The following is a 19,248-nucleotide window of genomic DNA, read 5'->3' as shown; positions in this document are numbered from 1 at the left end:
TGGACACAGTGCTAGATTTTTTATAAACGCAGTAGTAATACATATAATCTACTCAAGGAATAAGTGATATGTTTTTTTTGAGTGCTCATGTTTTACTTGGTCAAGTGCTTTTCCTGTACTTTTCTCCATTTTTGTTGCTATTTATGAATAGTTTGCCTTGAGAGCATAACAGAATAAAGAAAAAATAAAGAGCATCTAGGAGTTGAGAAGCCTATTAAATGTTCTGTTTTCTAAAATCTCAATAGTCAAGTAATTTTGAAATATTAGACCATAAATGTTATCTTCTGGACTCTAAATAAGTCTGAAAACAGTAATATTTGATTTGGCATATTTGTTCTCAATTAAATATAAGTATTTTCTCTGAGCTTGAAGGAAGCTTAAAATTTGCAAGTCTTGTGTAATTCCTATTTCCAGAGATATGTCAAGAGGTTATTTGAGGCCACCATTGTATTGCTGTCAAAAGGCACACCCCTCATGACCACACTAGCCTAGGGTGAGCTGGCTAGAACCATCATGTTTGGCTCACGTCCTTTGTTCCAGCTGCTGAATTGTATTAAAAGACATCTAAAAATACTCTGAGACTAATTTAAGCAGTGCTTTCTCTATTAATTAAAACACAAAGATGTTAAAAGCTATTAAATACTTAGAATCCATCTTCTGTGTATTCATGGGAACAACAGCTGTAATTAAGAAGGCTACAATTGCGATGGGAGAAGTGATATCTGTGATCATGAGTGGGACTGCAAACAGACTGTGGTATGCCGTTCCTGCTAACATATGGCCCACTGTTATAAAGCAGTTTAAGAAATCTGGTGGTAAGCAGTACATAAGGAGCTGCAGTGGATTTATGAAGGCAAGAAAAGAAGAGTAGACTTGGAGGAAAAAGTCAGAATCTATTATTTGGATTGGCCTTTTAGCATTTCTGTCTGTCATATAAACTAACATGCCTTAAATGAGGATCAGCATGAGACTGACTTTCTGGGAATGAGAAGCTTAACCAAGGTATAACTATTTGCTTTCTTTTAAGATTTGTGAAATTCTTGAACTTTTACTTAGCTACCGTTTTGCACCACAAGATTGTCTGTAATAATAATCTGTAGGATTTGTAGGTGAATTTGCTTGTTGGATTGTTTTTTGCTTGATTTGCCTTCAGTGCCGAAGTCTGATAATCTGTTGAAAACAATTAGCAAACTCTAGGTCCTTGTGTAAAATACCACTGTAAATGTACACAATTTAACCTGATTAATTGTGTGACAGCTTGGAGTGACAACAGTTTGCAGCCACACAAGTTTGAGCTAAAGGCAGTCTTGCGAAGAAACTGTAGGGACAGGAAAAAGTTTGAACTGTGTTGTTGTTGTTTTTCCCCTTAATTCTGTTGATGATACTTGAACTACCAGCAGTGCCAAAACCTAAGAAGTTTGGACTGCGTGCAACAAGTATAACTCTTTTTAGAAGGGGGTGGAGGTTCTGCTGGCTTACAGCAGAGTGCTCACAAAAGACTAATACGCTATGCTGTTTAGAAACAAGAACTTAAAAAAGCTTTCAGCAGCTATGCAACACTGGTTTTCTATAGCCGAAAATTGAGGGAATCAATGCTAAACTGAGATGAGGTCTCATTGTATCAGTCAAAAGACACAAAATATAAGAATGATCATGTAAATTCTGTCTTAAGTGCTATCATAGCTAAAAGTAGTCACAGTATTAACCTATGCAGGATTTAGATGTATGGAGCATTAAATTCTAATAACTTGATGTTAGGTATTAGATAATGTCAGTGATTTTCCACTGTTCATTTACTGCTGCCTTGCTAACTCTGAGGTTGTTTTTTCAGTTTCTGTTTTACTTGTCGTGTCCAAACAATAATCAGCAGCTGTGCAGAGTCTCCATGGGAAAAAAACCAAAACCCCGTAAATTACAATTGCTGAAAAAAAAAAAAAACAGCATTCAGTATCAAGCAAGCAAAATAGTTGTGATGAATGGGACTCATCATTTCTATTTTAAACTGTAACTTGAATTGGATGATACAGGGTAAAACAACCGTGTTTCAACTTTTTAACCATGTGTATGAGAAGTTTATTCTCCAGTAACAAAAATCCTGGTAGAAGACATCTGTTGAATATGTGGACAGGAATATAGAATTACATTGGTCCAACACCCAGAACTTGCTGTATTAAGCACAGGATCAGTGCCAAAAAAAGCAACGCTAAGAGCTGTTTAGTCCCTTTCCTTGTCTCTTCTGCAGAGCCAGGTCGTAGAATGATGTGCTAAAAATTGAGATGGAATGACTTAAGTGAGGTTCATGTCAAAAATTACTGAAACAGGAAGCTGCAGCTGATAATGGAAGTCACTTCTGGAGCTTAAAATAAGCTTTTATTTATATGTAGTTTAATAATTCTTTATTGAAGATGGTGCAAATGGAGGAACATTTTTTTCATGTCGTATGATGAGAGCCTTCATCCTGAATGCCAGATAATCCCTCAGATATGCACTTTCCTTTCAGAGCCATTTGGCCTTCTGTATAAATCTTTAGTTGCATTTAATGATTTATCAGGGATTTTCTGCTTTAGAGGTACCACTTTAGCCCACTTGGAATTTTATGTCTGTTAGCACAGAAAATTTTCATTTTCCAAAGACAATGAAAAGGTACAGAAGGAGAAGATTTTGTGCTGCTGCACTATAACTTTGATGTGACGTGTTTATTATATTCTAATGCCAAGTTTCAAAGAAAATGTTATTGTATAAATGTGTGGCTTATTATTGTCATAGCACAGGAAAAAAAAACACAACTAAAATAGTTATCTCATTTAGTACTGAGTTTCTTATTCATTTTTATTCCATAGTCACAATCTGAGTCCAACTTTGCAGCAGAGCAATAGTATTACAGTTGTGAAATTTCTTGGAAACTGGAATTTCCAAAGAAAGATATCTTAGCTAAACAGTAACTTTTTTTTTTTTTTTTTTGGTAAACTTGCCTTTTTCTTGGTCACCCTCCCAATCCCCAAAGAGCTACTGCTGCTTCTCCCTCAGTGCTGCTGTTCAGGGCTTGTGCTCTGCTGACTCTGGCTGTCCTTATGCAAAGACCAGTCTCCCCAGACTGTGCACCATGGTTCTGCCAGGGTCACCATTCTTGTCTGAGTGTCTCTGGAAGCTTGCTTGCAAAGGCTCAAGACAAGTGAACTACTCATCTAAAATACTCCAGGGCTAAGGTTGCTTTGTATTGATACATATGTAATTCTTAATTTTGTCTGATTTATAATTCTTAATTTCATCTGAATTTGGCTATCATTAAGAATACCATCATCTTACTTGAGTTTGGTCCTCAGACTCACGCCAGCAGGTTTTATAGCTTAAATTTTTTCTCAACAGAATTTTTACCTCTTCATTTATGTATTTCCTCTTCTTTATTTACTTTTCTTGGCTGCTAGTTTTCCAATAAAGCTACCAAAACATCTCTTCTATTTATTTGAAGGTTTTTCTTTTTTTTTTTGTCTGAAATTGGCTTCTCTTACTAATATAAAATATCTAAATAAGAGGTATATAATCCATAAAGAAAATTCTATAAGGTATATAAATCTCTTCCCTCAGTTTATCAGAAACAATTATTTTTGCCCTGTAACTTATACTGTCACCAAAAGGCTGGGGTGTTAAATAGAATTTGTGACCAAAACTGTGTTGCCCTGCACACTCAGTAGCCTATCTAAATTAATTTTGAGTGTTTTATTATTTTGATTATTCATCCTTAAAATGTATTTTATTCAATGGAATCCTTCCTAATCATTAGTATTTCCTTTGAAATATATCCTTTGAAACAAATATTTAGGCAAAGTATAAAAGTGTCTTAGTCTTTTCAGCTCTTCTCCCTCACTAAAACTTTTATCTCCAAAAATAACCTATTCATTGTAGATGGCTAAAATGAAATACTCTGTAGTTTTTTTGTCTGCTGAATGGTAACTATCTTTCTCTTAGTCACATTCTTTAACCTACTTTTCTTCACTTTGTAACTCTCTCTTCCATTGTCCTTCATTTAAGTTGATTTTCTTGATTCTTTCTACTTTTCATTTAAACTCACAAGCCTTTTCTTAAAGGTGACAGAGGAAGCACGCACTGGATTTGTCATCCCAATGTTTTTTGATCCAGAATAGGCTTCTCAAGGTTTCCACTTGATGTTGTTTTCTTCTTCTGGTACCCTTTCTGTATCGCAGTTGCTTGGGTTGAAGTGCCCGTGCTGGAGAGTGTGAAGATGTCCAAACTTCTTGAAAGTTTTTAGTTTGCAGCTACCTAACCTGTTAAGTGCCTCTATCTTCACTGAGTCATAGGACTTTGCTTAGGTGAGCTTTACTAGTGATGTTCAAGCCCCACACGCTCTTCGCAAGTCACACAAATATGCATTGGGCTGAAAAGCACAAGAGATTAAAAAACAAACTAAAACCCTCTGTGAAACAAAATGAACATTATTTCCAGTGCCTGATGGTTTGTTTGATAACTGCTGCAGTTTCCTATATTCAGTCAGTGCTGTTACCTTCCTCTTGTTAGGCTTAAAGACAGAGGTATCAAAGTCCTCAGACTGGAAACTGATTTGTGTTTTGACTAGAACAACATATTAACAGTTCCCCTGTCCCCAAATACAAACATGTGGGTGAATCTATACATGTTACATTAACAGCTTCTTTTTTGTCTTCTGATTAGAAGGAAAGTAATATTTGAAAAGTGCCAGGTAAAACAAGGAAATGATTCCTCCTTCCATAACCATGCTAAATTGATTGAATTCAGTTTCTGGGACAAAGAGCTACTGCTGTGCTAAAGGATGCATGGTTGTTTCATGATGATGAAAGTGTTATTTGCATTTAAAAAATACATCTGCTCTGAGTAAAAAGATGTTAATCACACAGAAAAAGTCATGAAAGGTATGATACTTCACTTATAAAATACAATTTATTTTGTGAACCTAAAGAAGCTATTTTGACCTGAAATTTAGGCACTATGAGGCAAAAAAAGCTGTAAGACATCAGCTGTGTTATACAACATTCTGTACAAAGTAGATTAATATGAATGTGAGGCAAAGAGTAAAATAGTTTTAGTCCTTCAGTGTCTACTGTGTGTTATCAGTTAGCTTGGTAATTTACTTGAATTTCTGGTACTGTTCTGTTCTCTTAGTATTCAAATGAAAATGTCTAAGACTTGCATCTTTGAGGAGACCTTGTAACAGCCGCTGTGTCTGTCTCAGCCCTAACAGCTCTTTCATGTAGGTGATATTCTCTGATCTCCATTCTTCAATTTACGGTTTATTTTTAATGTTGCATTTTTCCATTCTTTAATGAATTGAATTAATTCAACTCTGTTCTTAATTTCTATTCTTAATTTAAAAACAATTATTTTTATTCTTTCTGGCTTTATACGTGTATGTATTTTATATGTTTTTTAAAAAAGTTTTCACTTTTATACGGGTAATTTTGCCTTGTGGAGTCTATTCTTTCATTAACTTTTACTTTTATTCTTTCACTAACTTTGTAGATCTTGACCTTAAGGCTATTCATAGAGAAATGGAGTTTAAATATATAATAGAGATGAATGTTATAGCATCATAGTGGTCATATAAGGCTTACTGTTGTAGATATGACCAATGTGATGTCATAGACAAGAATTTCTGTCCTGGTATATTTTTCTAGCCTTCTTAAGAAAGCCAGCTGTAGCAGAAGTTATCATTTGCAGGTGCACAGGGGCAGCAGAACAAAACAAAAACAAACCCTAAACAAATGAACAACAACAAAACAACAGCCAAAAAAAACCAAACTAAAACAACAACAACAAAAAAGACCTCATAGCTCTCTGCCATTTATGTGCCAGAATCCTGTGAAACCACAACCTATTAATGCTAAAGGAAAGCTCAACAAATACTCAGGCAGTGCCTTCTGCTAGGGATGATATGCACCCTTATAAGGGTGCTTGTAGAGAAAATTTAAATAGAGAAAATTCAGCTGTGATTGCCCTACATTTTTCAGCAATCATTGATCGAGAGCCACCACGGTATATATGATAGATAACTACTCTTAAGAAAAGCTTGTGTTTAGTTTTTTCACTTTTGAATCCTTCCATAGTCTAAAAACTAAAATTGTAGAAAATAATAAAAAAGTTAATAGCAGGATGGGTAAATGGATCTCTTTCAGAACATTTCTTTGAAGGTTTGTTTTGTTAATATCTGTCCTGTGGCAGTGAAAAAGTTCTTATAATAGCTGCTTTCTCATAGTGTGCAGAAACCTTTACTGTTTGGTCAGTAAAGTCCTATTCATTCAGGTTCGTGGCTAACCCATTATATGAGGAACAGATTTTTACCATGTACAACGTAAGTGTGTTGTTGATGATGATGTTGCTTACAAAAACACAGTTGCTGAAAGTCAGAAAGCTTGTCAGATTGAACAGTTGAACTAAGAACCAAAACTTTGATACAGGTACTGTTGCATTGTTAAAGAGCCTGTCCTCAAAATACCAAAAATACCATTCAGGAGTGAAGTTCGTCCTTTTACCTAACATCGAGACTTCTGTCAAAATAGTCTTTGCTTTCTTGAATATATATATATATATATATATATATATATATATTTGGCACATATTTTAAAGGAATATGAAAACTGCCCCTCAGAAAAAGGAATAGGAAAAAAAATGGAATTTAGAAATTTAACTACTTTCAAATTGAGAGCAAAGTAAAAGCTGTAGTTAACTCAGTGGAAATAGACATCTGTAAGTCAATGTGATGTGTCATGGAGAAACATCTGTAGGAGATTGTTATCCCCTTTGATAAAGATCAAGCTCTACAAATGCCTCTTCTGGTAAGTGAAAAGTTGACCATGATGGATGTCACAATCACTCAATTTCCTTGAGAGCAGTGCTTTCCATTGGAAACCTCTTCTGTTTTTCAGTACTTGGAACATGCCCAAGTACTGCATGCCACTTAACCAGTAGCCCTATCATCTGATTGCCCTGAGCCCTGGAGAGATGTTTGGAAAGCAACTGACTCTATAGGATGGAGGGTTGCCTTTCTGGCAACTGTTTCTGTTCTCCTGGCTCTGGCTCTACAACTGGCTTTTTTGTGTCTGCAGTTTGGTCAGACCTGGTTGTTTTTATGTCCTAGATGTGTGAAAATGGTAATAACTTCCTGCAGACTATGCAGAGAACAGTGTGAAGGAGCTACAGTCAAATGCTGTGTACCATACGCAGGGATCCACAGCTGTAACTTGGCCCCAGCAGGGTCTTGCCATCACCCTACCCATCAATGTGAACACATGGTGAAAGAAAGGAAGGAAGCTAAAAATAGAGGGTGGTGAGTTGCTTGTAGTAATGGTGTAAAGGGAGATTACAAGGAAGTTAACCGGTTCCTAAAGAACAGTTAAGGAAACTGTGTTGCTGGTGATTTGAAAGGGTTGCAGTAAAATTTGTGCTTCCAAGGCTACATCACTACTACATAAGTTAGCTGATTTCAGGATAACTGTATGTATGCCTATGTAAGCTGTTGCCAAGAGATGCCACATCCAAAAGAATGGAGGAATGTATTTCTAAGTGATCTACAGTCTGACTTTTTTTTTTTTTAATGTTTTAAGTATTCTGCTGTCATTATTTTATTTTCTGATAGAAGTAGAAATGATGCATTTCTTAGGGAAAATAGTGGCCTTTTGGGTAGGAGTTCGAGGTAGGAGTCTTGAAAAAATAGAATGGTATGAGTGTTGAAGGGATGAAACCATGCCAAGGAACCAAATGAATTAACATGATCAGTCCAGAGGGTTTTGAGGGAGAGATGGCAAATGGAAGAGAGGAAAATATGTGGAAGTGCAAGGGAAAATACATAAAGTTAAGTTAATACATAATGTTCAATTAGTAAAAAGGAGATATGTGTTTTGGTAGTGCTTAAATTTGACTGTCCTCTTTTTCCTCTTTTTTTTTTTTTTTTTGGGTTTGTTTGTTTGTTTAGGAATCGCATGTGTTTGGGAAGACCTGCTTAGGTTTTTGGTTATTTTGGATTGCTTTTAAGAAAAATGTATCAGTGGCTATATATTTACAGTATAAAAAAAGTGGAAGTACAACTTCAAGACATGAACAACTGTTTTTTTTACAGAGGCTGTGTAGTTTTGTTTTACAGAAAATAAGTATTCAAATGGATTTTATTATGAAATATTATCTTGAGAGAAAAATTACGGATTTCATCTTGAGTCTTGTAATCTTGAGATCTAAAATACCTTTGACTCAAGCTTTAGATTTTTGAATAACTTCTCTGATACTTTTCCCTTAATATTGCAGCAGGAGAACTCATTTTATGAAAAGCCAAACCATCCATTAATTTAGTTTTTTGTAGTTATGGCACATAAATGACAAGTTGAAATGTTTGTGATTTGAATAGACTTAAATCTTGATCCAACACTGACATTGGTTTGATTTCTCAAGGTTTTCAATTGGTTTTGTATGTTTCAGTACAAAAATTCCTCTTCTTTCATGAATCCAAGTGATATTCCTATGTTGACGACATTTTGTTGGTACCTCTTCCAGTATTTTTAAGGCTGAATATTTTGAAGCTTTGGGTAGGGCTATGATAATATTCAGAAGAAACTGTTCAAGTTCATGCAGAATCACTTCTAGACTTGCAAATAGTTTATGTTGCAAAAGGAAGGTGTTTTCTCACGTAAGAAGCTGCAGGGTTGCAGTCCAGTTCCTTTTCTCTACTGACTTTATTTTTTTGTGGTTGACCAAAGCCAAATTATTATTATTTTGGAAAAAACTTGTTTTTTTTTTTTTTTTCAGTGCATGGGGCAGACATTTCTATAATTATTTATTTTGGACTTTGTCAAAAGTGCTTGTTACTTAACATGATACCCCCATGCCTCACACCCCCTGCCCTGTAAATTCCTAAAACTTCAAGATCTATGCATACCTCATTTCAGGAAAATAAGGGATTTATGGTTCTTCTAAAACTACAACTTCTAGTATTCTTTCATTCATGATCACACTTCTGCTAACATAGATCTGCTGTTTCTCTCATGGTAGCCAAATTTTTAGTGTTACATATCCGAATCACTAGGAATGTCACCTTAGTAATCCTTGGTATTTTAGTAGTTGAAATAAAAAGCACTGGGACTATGGTATGCTACAATTAAACAAGCACCCCATGTAATATTAGTGGTCAGGGAAATAGGAATCTGGGGAGACAAATGGATGGCAAACAGACTAGTGAACCAGTCCAGCTACCAAGGGAAAAGTATTTTGTTTTATAACATGCATTTATGATATGGTGGTAACGTATTTGGACTCTTAGGTGGTGTTTTTTAACCGCACATCAGAACAAAACAGATACAAAGCTTACTATTTTACATCAATTTTTTTCATAGTAAGTAGGAATATGGAAGCAGCCTGTCAGAGGAGTTGTATCCCTTTTCAGGTGTGACTGTCATTTTTTTCAAGTAAATCAATAAATTTCACTAAGTTGCTCATAGTTGTGCACAGATTTGAAAATGCTGTATGCTGAAATTAATGTAGTAACTAATCTCTAGTTTTGGTATATCTGAAAATAGGCTGCATTGTTCTTCTATTTAATGTTGTTAAGGTTTTATATAAAGTTTTCTGTCATATACTTTTTTTGTTCAATAAAAAGTTAAACTGATTTTGATAATTATTGAACACACGTTAATTTTGGTTCATAAATTTCTTTTGAAAGTTCTTTGATCTCTGTATGGTAACACTGAAATTTATTTGACTGTTATGGCTGAAGGTAGCACTCATGAAGAACAGTGATAGAAACAATCCAGAGTATGGCATGCAGTCTTATGCTTGCAGTTGTATTTGCAATCTTTTGCTGTTTAATTGGTGTCTTGTTCTCATTTTAATGATTCCTGAGAAAAGTATATTGCACCTGAAAATCTTGGAAAAAATGAACTGGTTTGAATACAAAATTAAGCTAATTATAGTAGCATATGTTGCTCTCCTCATAATGAGGTAAAATTGTTTTTACTTATTTAGCACACGATTTCCCTTTTTCTATTCAGAGTTTCAGAGGCAGTTATGTAAGCTGTGAAATGGATTGTATGGGATAAAATGACTCACCAAGATAGATTGTAATGCACATAGCTGTGTTGTTGCAGGGAAGTACTCAGTGACTCAGCTATAGAAGAGGCTGCTAATTGGAACTGTTGCACATGGGCTTTTAGATGAACCCTGAACTTGGGCCAGCATGCTTTTTGGCACCTCTTGCTGCATGAATTTCTGGTCAGATTTTGAAAAGCACTGGGTGGCCCACCTGCCATCAAAAGGAAAGAAGGAAGCTCAAAGCTCTTCAGATTTATATTTTGGCTTTCAGTTAATTCTAATATTTTTGTTGTTAGTTCTTGGCAGCTCCTATGAAGGGGATAAACTTTCTGTGCTTTCCACTCCCAGTAGCATACCAAAATCTGAGGCTATGCTTTTAAAATGTCTTCTAAAACTGCCTTAATCCTTTCATTGGCATCTTTTCAATAAGGCAGTAATCTCCCTGTCATGGTTCTGCGTCTGCTCACAGAACAAGGGAATACCTGTGTGGCTGATCACAGTTTACTTCTCATTTTGCCTAGTTTGTTTAGCCTAAGAGAGAATTTCAGGTTATAGTACTCTAATTCATTGCAATATTAACTTTTCTAATCTTGTTTTCAAAAGTTGAAAAAAGTTGTCCGAATGTAAGAACGCCGTGCTTGAGTTGAATGTTTCTCTAGCTTGCACTGTAATCAAAACAAAGCACATTATGGAAATTCTTTTTGGATCTTAATGGTCTACTGCAGTGTCAGTCTCTTAGAGCTGTCCTTGGTAGCTGTGTGCTAATCAGAGATTCTGGGATAGTACTGTTTTTTTTTCTTTCTGCTATGCTGCTGTGCTTTAGGGGCAAACACTAGCAATCTTTCCTTAGTTGCATTTTTTGTTTTGTTACTAATATTAGTATTGATACTCTCAGCAATATATTTTACTCCAAAATGGCTGTTTATAGTTTTTGTTTTAAAAATTGTAGGTCAAATTGTGAAACAGTTTGCTATAGATGATTTTTGGTTTTGCAATCATAATGAATATATTCCTGTATATAATTTGCAGGTTTATATACTAATTGGTATTTTTAATCCCAGAAAGATCCATTCTACTGCATATCATAGCCCCATGAATTTAACTATGTGATTTCATTCATGTTCCGTGACTTCTGACCATCTTCTAGAAAGTCAGGAAAAGCCTTTTTGTCCTAACCATGTATGCTAACTCATACTATGGGTGTATCTGCATATACTTAAAAATAATTTTAATAGTTTTCCTTTTTTTTAATTACTTTATTTTCTTAGTAGTATATTTCATTCATCCAGAATAGTGGATATTTGGTGTGGTGATGGTCTTATTGGAAGACAGTATGTTAGCAAAGAGAGTTTCACAGACGAATATTCATTATTTGTGATAACAGTTCAAGTTGCCACAGGTAGAATATAGCTGTAGTTCCCATGCTTGATCTATATGTCAGAAATCATCTTACTCTTCCTTATCAATTGCATTTTTATGGTAACACTTTCCATCCAAGAATATATAACCATAAAAATGTATCTTCTATAAGATACTTATTTTCCTGTTTGTTTTCATTCTGGTGAGGCAATTGTTTGCATGTAGCAAAGCTTAACTGCTTTGCATGGCAGACTTTTATCTCATAATTTAGTCAGTCCTTTTTGAATGTGGTGTTTGGCTGAGTGCTTTGAGTTGTGTGAAATCAGAATTGCGTCTATAGGTGAAGAGTATGTATTAGCAGGATGTATGTATGTGCATAATCTTTCTTTGATGTTACAGAAAAATGTACTTTTATGGGTAAACAGTCTGTGTCCTCTTTCTGAAAGCAACGTGTGTGTCCTCTTTGTCAGTTGATTTTGTCTAAACGCGCAATGTAGTGCCTATATAATACAAACAAAACATCTTCCCTCCTTCCCCCTTGAAAAAAAAAAAAAAACAGAAAGGAAAGTTGACTGAAATAACATTTAGTATAATTATCTATCTATCTATCTATCCTTATTACATACTTGCTTCAGATATTGTAGTTTTCAACAGATTTTTCCTAAGTTTGCGTGTTGCAGACTTTTGCGTGTTCAATTAAAATGAAAAAGTTGCCTGTAGACATCAAGTTTTCCTCGTCACTATGTAGATGATAAGAGAGAATGTAAAGAAATCTGAAACAGGTGGCAACTTTAAGTTCCGTTTGGATCATTTTGAAATTTCATTTTTTATTTTTTAGTGTGTTAAGCAAAATTTGTTATCTGATTCTTGTTAATTTTTTGAAGCAAACTTATGAATGAAATATCTTTGAAGAACAAGAGAGTTGCGTAGCTGAACATGCCAATTCTGGCAGAAGTTTTTTAAAGGGAGCTAAGAAAACTCTTAACCTTAACTTACTCTTAGCACAGTCTTCGACACGCCTTGCATACCCAAACAATCCTCTGCTTGCTTTCCATAAGGTTCAGATTGGTGTGCAGCAAGATGAAGTATACAAAGCAACTTCTTCAGATAGTTTCAGGCCATAAAAATTTTATGGCAGGAGATAGAAATACAATCCTCTCTAGTTACAAAGTACTGTGACACATGGACAGTCTGAAAGGATAGTTTTAACAGTTATGGAAATGTGTTTTTTATTATTTTTGTTTGTTTTTTAAAAGTTCATGTGGGTTTCTGCTTCAGGCTTTGTTGAAGGAAGAAATGCAGGCTTTTCATTGGAAAAATTTGTATTCTTAAAAAGCAGTTATCAGCTTCCTTTATGTCTCATTTCTAATTTTTAATGATGGATCGAAATTAAATTAAATAGAACACAGTCAGCTGTTATCTTGCTATAGATGTATTTTTTCCCAGTTGCACTGAAATTAGTTCAGAAAATCGCAGATTTATTTCAATAAAAGTAAAGTGGCAGTTATTAATTTCTTGCTGAAGTCATATGAGTTCTCTCCAGGTTTCTACCTCTTGCCCTGTTTGATTTTTACGTGACCTGCTAAACAGAATTATTTTGTGTCAAATAACACCTGCCTGAAGAAAACATCCTATTATTCTGTTAAACAAACAGAAAATTGCATATATTTCTTTCTTAAATATTTACAAATATTTAGCTCATACATAAGAGAACCTAGTTGTTATTGGTCACGAAGGTTACTCACCTATGTTTGCATTGAACTTGCATCAGCACTTATTGTTATATTACCATGGTTATATTATTATTAAACTTTAGCTTGTACTTGGTTGCTAATCAAGAACAACTCTAGCTAGCAGTCCAGATGTTTAACAAAAATAACATAGCTTTGTTTTCTGTTTGAACTCAGCAAACAGTTATTGTACTTTTCTTGAGCAGTAAGATTTTTTGCTGTTGTTGTTTACTTTTTTTTTTTTGTATCTGTGCAAGCAAATTTAATGCATTTGTCAGACAAATTTATAGGGCTTGAGTCTTCTCTAGTTGTATTTTCATGGCAAGGTGAATGTTACTACAATGAAGTACTAAAGATGGATCATCAGATCTAGAGAGGACATATTTTCAACCAAATCATTGTACACTTTTTTTAATGCTCAATTTGCCTTGAGTTTTTATTTCATGTTTATGTAACAGTATTATGTACTGAAACCAAAGTGATTTCTGCTAATACGGCTCTGTCAGTGAGTTATTTTTTTCAACTTTTGGTAATTCAGAACCTTCATTTTGTTAACTCTCAGTGCAACCAGGAAAGAATAAATGGGATTGCTATTAATTTTTAGCACTTACTCAGGTTTGGTTTGGACAACCTGTGTGACCTCTGTTAAAGCATGTCATGTCTTTTTAAAGTGTAATGTTAATAGCTGCTTCCTCTTTTTTTTTTGACCATTTTTTTGCACAGTGTATCATCAAAATTTGCTGTCTTTGTGCTAAGCAGTGGCCCATACTGTGAATGACATCCAAGAGAAATATCTAGAAGATGGTTATAATAGAAATAATAAATAATATTTAACTCAAGAGTCAGATGGAGACTTTTTCTTCTCACTGTTCAAAACTCAGACAATTTGAGATTTTAAATTTTTATTTAATTTTTTTATTTTTTCCCTAGAAAGTTCAAGGAAAAAGACACTTAGAGCTGCCACTAGCTATGTCTTTTGACCTGATAGTAAAAACTATTACTGGTGGGTAGGCTAGGCAGAGGATGGATGTGCTCAACGTGTATAAGGGAAATAGGGACCCTTGGAAAGAGACTGTTCACAAATATATGAGAAGTGACTGAACAGTTTCAGAAATGGTCTGAAATACTTGCTGTTTCTAGGGAACATCATCTCTTTATGCAAATATTTAATAAGTGAAAATGCTCTTATTTAGAAGATGGTTATGTTTTTAATTGCAAAGGTTCATTTTCACTTTTGAACTCTGTATAGTTGCTCTATTTTTTTTTTCTTAAAGATATTTTACAAGGCAGACCAAAGACATTTTCAAAATCATTTCTTCTAATTGCCTTGAATTCAAAAAAAGTAACAGGAAAATCAAGAAGATGACTTTTTAGGTATGGATTTGATTAAATAATTATGAATATAATCTTTAATCAATAAGAAAAAGATAAATTCTGCACTAATGGGAATATAATGAAAATATTATCTGACGAATGGTCTCTATAATTTGATAAAAGAAAAAACGACAGAAAAGGAAGACTAGTTAGTGTTTGGGATGTTTGAATGGAAGTAGACCTGAAAGAGTAATTTGGTAATAGATGGACTCTGGACAAACTCCTTAAGAAAGCAATTTGCAGTGGAACTGTTTAACAGACAACCAAACAGAGATAGTGATGTCTACCTGGACAGGAGAAATTGGGCAGAGATTTGAAGATGACACGAGTCTTGATCCCAGAGGCTTTGTGATTCTGAGGGGACAAATAATAGACATCTACAGAAGCAGTGAAGAGAGGGAGAAGGAAGTATTTGGATAATGTTACTAATCACTTCAACTCCTGTTAATTGGTAAGGCTCTGCTGAATTCCTTCACGTCAGTGGAGGATGGTCTGCTGAGTTCATCTTTCATGATAAGTTTGAGTTGGCAGGGAGATTTGAGCTTAAAAACTCAGAAAAAAATAGAAATGAAAGACTGAAGGTATAGATCCTGAACTCTTGCCTATATCTTGACTCACTGAGTTGTGATGGCAGCTTAGGGAAGATGAATTGACTTTAAAAAAAGGCAAACAGAAAAAAATTGAGTCTTAAACAGAACGGGAAAGAAGAAATGCACCAAAAGGTGTAGGAAGGCATGAAATAAGAAAAGATTGTATTCTATCATTACTGTATATTTTTGACTTTATACTTTAAATGTTAACATATTTCAGTGCTTTTTAGTCTCCTCTGTTGTATTTACATGCAGAAAACATCAGATATGCTGAAAGTTTGTTAATTGATTGATGTTAAATTTATATGATTGCACTTATACAGTGTTTAAAGAACTTAAAAAGCCTATACAAATTTAGGAGAATAGTGAAACAAATTATTTCTCTTTTCTTAGATAGTTTTATTTCTTTGTATAAAAATACAGATCAGTAAGCAAATGTATGTCATATAAATGTGTATTGGTCATATATTTCCCAAAGGGTTGTAACAGGGCATTATAGTCTTCAGATTGGTTTTAATGTAAAAATAAATTCTTTAATTAAATTGAGCTCTTTTTTATTTAAAGCTGTCTTTTGGGGAGATATTGCCTTAGATGATGAAGACTTAAAAATCTTTCAAATTGACAGGACAATTGACCTTACGCAGCACTCCAACGAAAGACTTGGCCATAACACAGGTATGATATTTCAGACGTGCTTTTAACTTATTTTTCTCTTATTTACTTATGCATGTAAGTTCATCTCTGTTTTTAAGTGCAGAAAGTCAGCAAAACTTTATGGATAATGTTAGTTTACAGTTAAAAAAAAATATTCAACAAGTACTACAAACTTGTTTAAGTGAAGCAAAGGGAAAAGCTCAAATTTATTTTATTTTTTCTGCATTTCTGATTAAAACAAATAAACAGAAACAAAAACAAACAACAACAAAAAACCTTGCAGAGCCAAAGAGCAGAAGCTGGGAGGAACCTTTCTGCCAGTCTTCTCTGCAGGTGGTCATGTGGGAAAGGAAACTGTACAAAGCATTGCTTTCAGCTCTGCAAGTTCCCGATAGCAGAGTTGAGATGCCCTGTGGAGAAAACAGGGAATCCTGGAGGCGAGACTGGGATTCTTGAATTGTAACACCTCCTTTTGCTCTTTTTTTTTTTTTCCTGTTGTTGTTGTTTAATCCAGATCTGCACATCGATCTAGAAGATGCACAAGAATATTTTTATCCTTGCTAGAATTTGAATTAGAATGTAAATTTGTCACATACCGTGCATTAGTTCTGGAAACTGAAACAAAGGCAATTGGTTTTTGAGACAGATAGATAAAGAGATATTATTCCTGTGTAAATATATATGTATACGTGTGTGTGAAAACATAGTCCGTGTGTAAATGGATATCTACTTAGTGTCTAAAAATATTCATGCTTTCAGGCCGTGATTTGTAAACTCATGACTGTGAATGTGTAAACTTTCAGGATATGGTACCAAAAAAATTCTAGTGGGAAGGCGTGAAAGAGAATATTTATGCATAGTAGAAAATGCATAAATGCATTTCTGAAGTTTATTTTCTATTAAGCATGGTCTATTTGTTGCTGAACTCAGCTAATATTAACTTGATGATTCCTAGTAAGTGAAAATAAGGATCATTTTAAGGAATGACCGGAAATGATTTTTTTCAGACAAAAGCATTTTGTAGTTTAATCTTTCACTATTGATAAATAAATATACATGGTGTATTTTCACTCTTTCTTGTAGTTAGAGTATGTGATTAGACTGTTGTTATAATAACTTGAAAATTTATTTTATCTCCCTTTGAAACCACTCATTTCTTTCAGCTAGGATCATCTCTGATCTTGTCTAGATTAAGGCTGAATATTAAAAAGTCATTAGAGCCAGGGGTTTCCTTCTCCCACTTCACCTCAAACAAATATTTTTAATTGACAATTTGAAGTATTTCAGGCTCCATTTTTGCAGACAACGTAGACAGCAAGGTCCTTAACATGGATGCAGTCAAGTGACTTCTTTGGCCTGCTGACTTTCCTTTTTATTTTTCTATTCTTTTCTTTTAACTGGAAAAATATTTTTTTTTTCAATTACTAAAGAAAGAATATAGATTTTTAAGCTTTTTTTTTTTCAGCTATATTTATATATTCTATTATTTGACTTTCTTTCCTTACCTGTCTTGAGGTGCATTATCTGCATGTTACAGTATCCTATTCAGGATATTGACTCACCCTACTGAGGATTACTAATGCATTTGGATCATATTTGTCTATCCTTATTGCACAAGGGGAATCAATACAGCTAAGATAATCAATAGAAATGGATTTTGGAGAACAAACTCCACTGAAGTTAATGTTTTGGTACTGGTTCTCAATGAATGCTCTACAGTTTTGATTTTTTAAAACAGAGTTGGAGAAGTCTTGTTTTAAGGTTCACATATGTATTTTTTTCCTAAGTTTATCACATTTTGATATATAAGTTGGCCAGTTTTTGCAAACTGCACAGTATAGTGTGCTTTTTTTTTCCCCTTTAATTCTCAATAGAAGAAATTACCGACAACTAGCTAATTAATATTAGGTAACAACTGGAAAAGGAAGGTAATATGGTGGTTCAATAGAAAACAAATTAATAGGTTACCTTCCTTACAAATACAGTGAAAAATATGTGATTGATTTCTGAGCACTTTATGCTCCTGCTTTGTTGTTCGGCTGTTGACCTTCAAAAACATAGGTAACGTCAGGTAGAAAGGTTAAGTACATGGATATAAACTATCCATGTTGCATTTTTCACTGGAATGACTAATTTAAAGCAGTGAGCTCACACGCTCTGATTCACTTTTTGTGACTGCTTGTTTTGGTGAGGATTATCAGCATGGATTTGCAGGACTAGATACTTTGTGAGCTTCTCAGTGTGGCTCTGTCATTTGTTGTTGTTTTATCCAACACTGCACAAAATAATTGTAAATAAAAAAAAACAGCAAAAGTGATAAAATTGCTGTGTATGAATGCAAATTGCCAAGAGTATCCTCCTGCTCCTACCTGAAGCATGATGAAGAAGATGCAGCAAAAGAGATTTATTCATTTTTAAACAATTTTTTCTGACTTTGGTTTGGCAAAGCTGTAGGTTATTCATATAGGCCAGATTAGTTAAGTGAAATACTTTTTCTTCTTTAGTTTTTCATGAAATGGATTACACAGGGTGTTTCATTCAGTAAATAATGTTTTTGTTTGTTTGCTTTTTTGTTTTTTATTCCTGTTATGTCTGTTAAAGTTGCTGGGTTTTAGGGATATTTATTTTATATGTTTTTTTGAATCTTTAGCTCTCTGCCTTTTTATGATATGAATGTTAGCATCAGAGACATTTGCATTAATAATGATTGATACAAGCAATGGAATTATTATAGTCTCTGTAGTGTATATTATAGTTAACCATATAACTTGTTGGGAAGGAATGTGTTGAACTATTACCTCATCTATCTAAAATGTTTTAAAAAATTTGGAAAATTTTTCTCAAGGGAACAAGCAACTATGTGACAGTGTAATCCAAATAATTAGGCACATTGTTACTCATTGAGCAGCCACATGAACTCACTTGCCTTATATGGAATGATTTCAAGTTGCAATTTAGTAAATATATTTTCCACATATATATTGAAAGTTTTTATGGGAGATTGAGAAAGGTCTTTTCTGTGGTGGCTGGAAGTTTCAGTGTCCTTTCATTTCTATTTTACTTTTGCTGTTGTACAAGTAAGTTGAAAAATCTGTTGTCCTATGACAGATATTGCATCTTAAAATGTAACTTACTACAAACTTCTAAAAATCACAAAATCTTCTTAACAATTCTGATGATTTACTGGTTAGTGTGGTGTTATCAGTATTCTTATTTGAGGCTTACTGTTTTTTTCAAAGCCACTTGTAACCACAAAAGAATCAGACGTGAAGGCGGTATGTGTCATGCATTAAATGTACACACTAAACCTGGAAACGTGGTACATTTCTGAAAAAAAAACAACACAGGATACATGTTAGAATCAACAATTTAATAGCTTAATTTTTCTTGTTCATTGATTGCTAAAATAACAGACATATATGCCTGTGAGGCCTTATTGCGATACACACCAGTATGTGATGTTTCAAAGCCTTCAGAGT

General features: G+C 34.1%; 1 protein-coding gene across 4 annotated transcripts in view; it reads left to right on the top strand.

Moving 5' to 3' along the window:
• The window catches only part of TLL1 (tolloid like 1), a 132,900-nt gene that overhangs the window by 44,279 nt on the left and 69,373 nt on the right, over positions 1-19,248 (top strand). For all 4 annotated transcript variants that reach the window (XM_035552359.2, XM_050710501.1, XM_050710500.1 and 1 more), the window contains one exon: positions 15,680-15,790. In XM_035552359.2, the coding sequence (XP_035408252.1) occupies positions 15,680-15,790 (111 nt within the window). The remainder of the gene's footprint in view (positions 1-15,679; positions 15,791-19,248) is intronic.

Source organism: Cygnus atratus, chromosome 4, assembly GCF_013377495.2.
Source record: "Cygnus atratus isolate AKBS03 ecotype Queensland, Australia chromosome 4, CAtr_DNAZoo_HiC_assembly, whole genome shotgun sequence".
Classification (NCBI taxonomy): Eukaryota; Metazoa; Chordata; class Aves; order Anseriformes; family Anatidae; genus Cygnus; species Cygnus atratus.
Note: the sequence above shows the minus strand (reverse complement) of the source record. Positions and strands in the feature narration are given on the sequence as shown.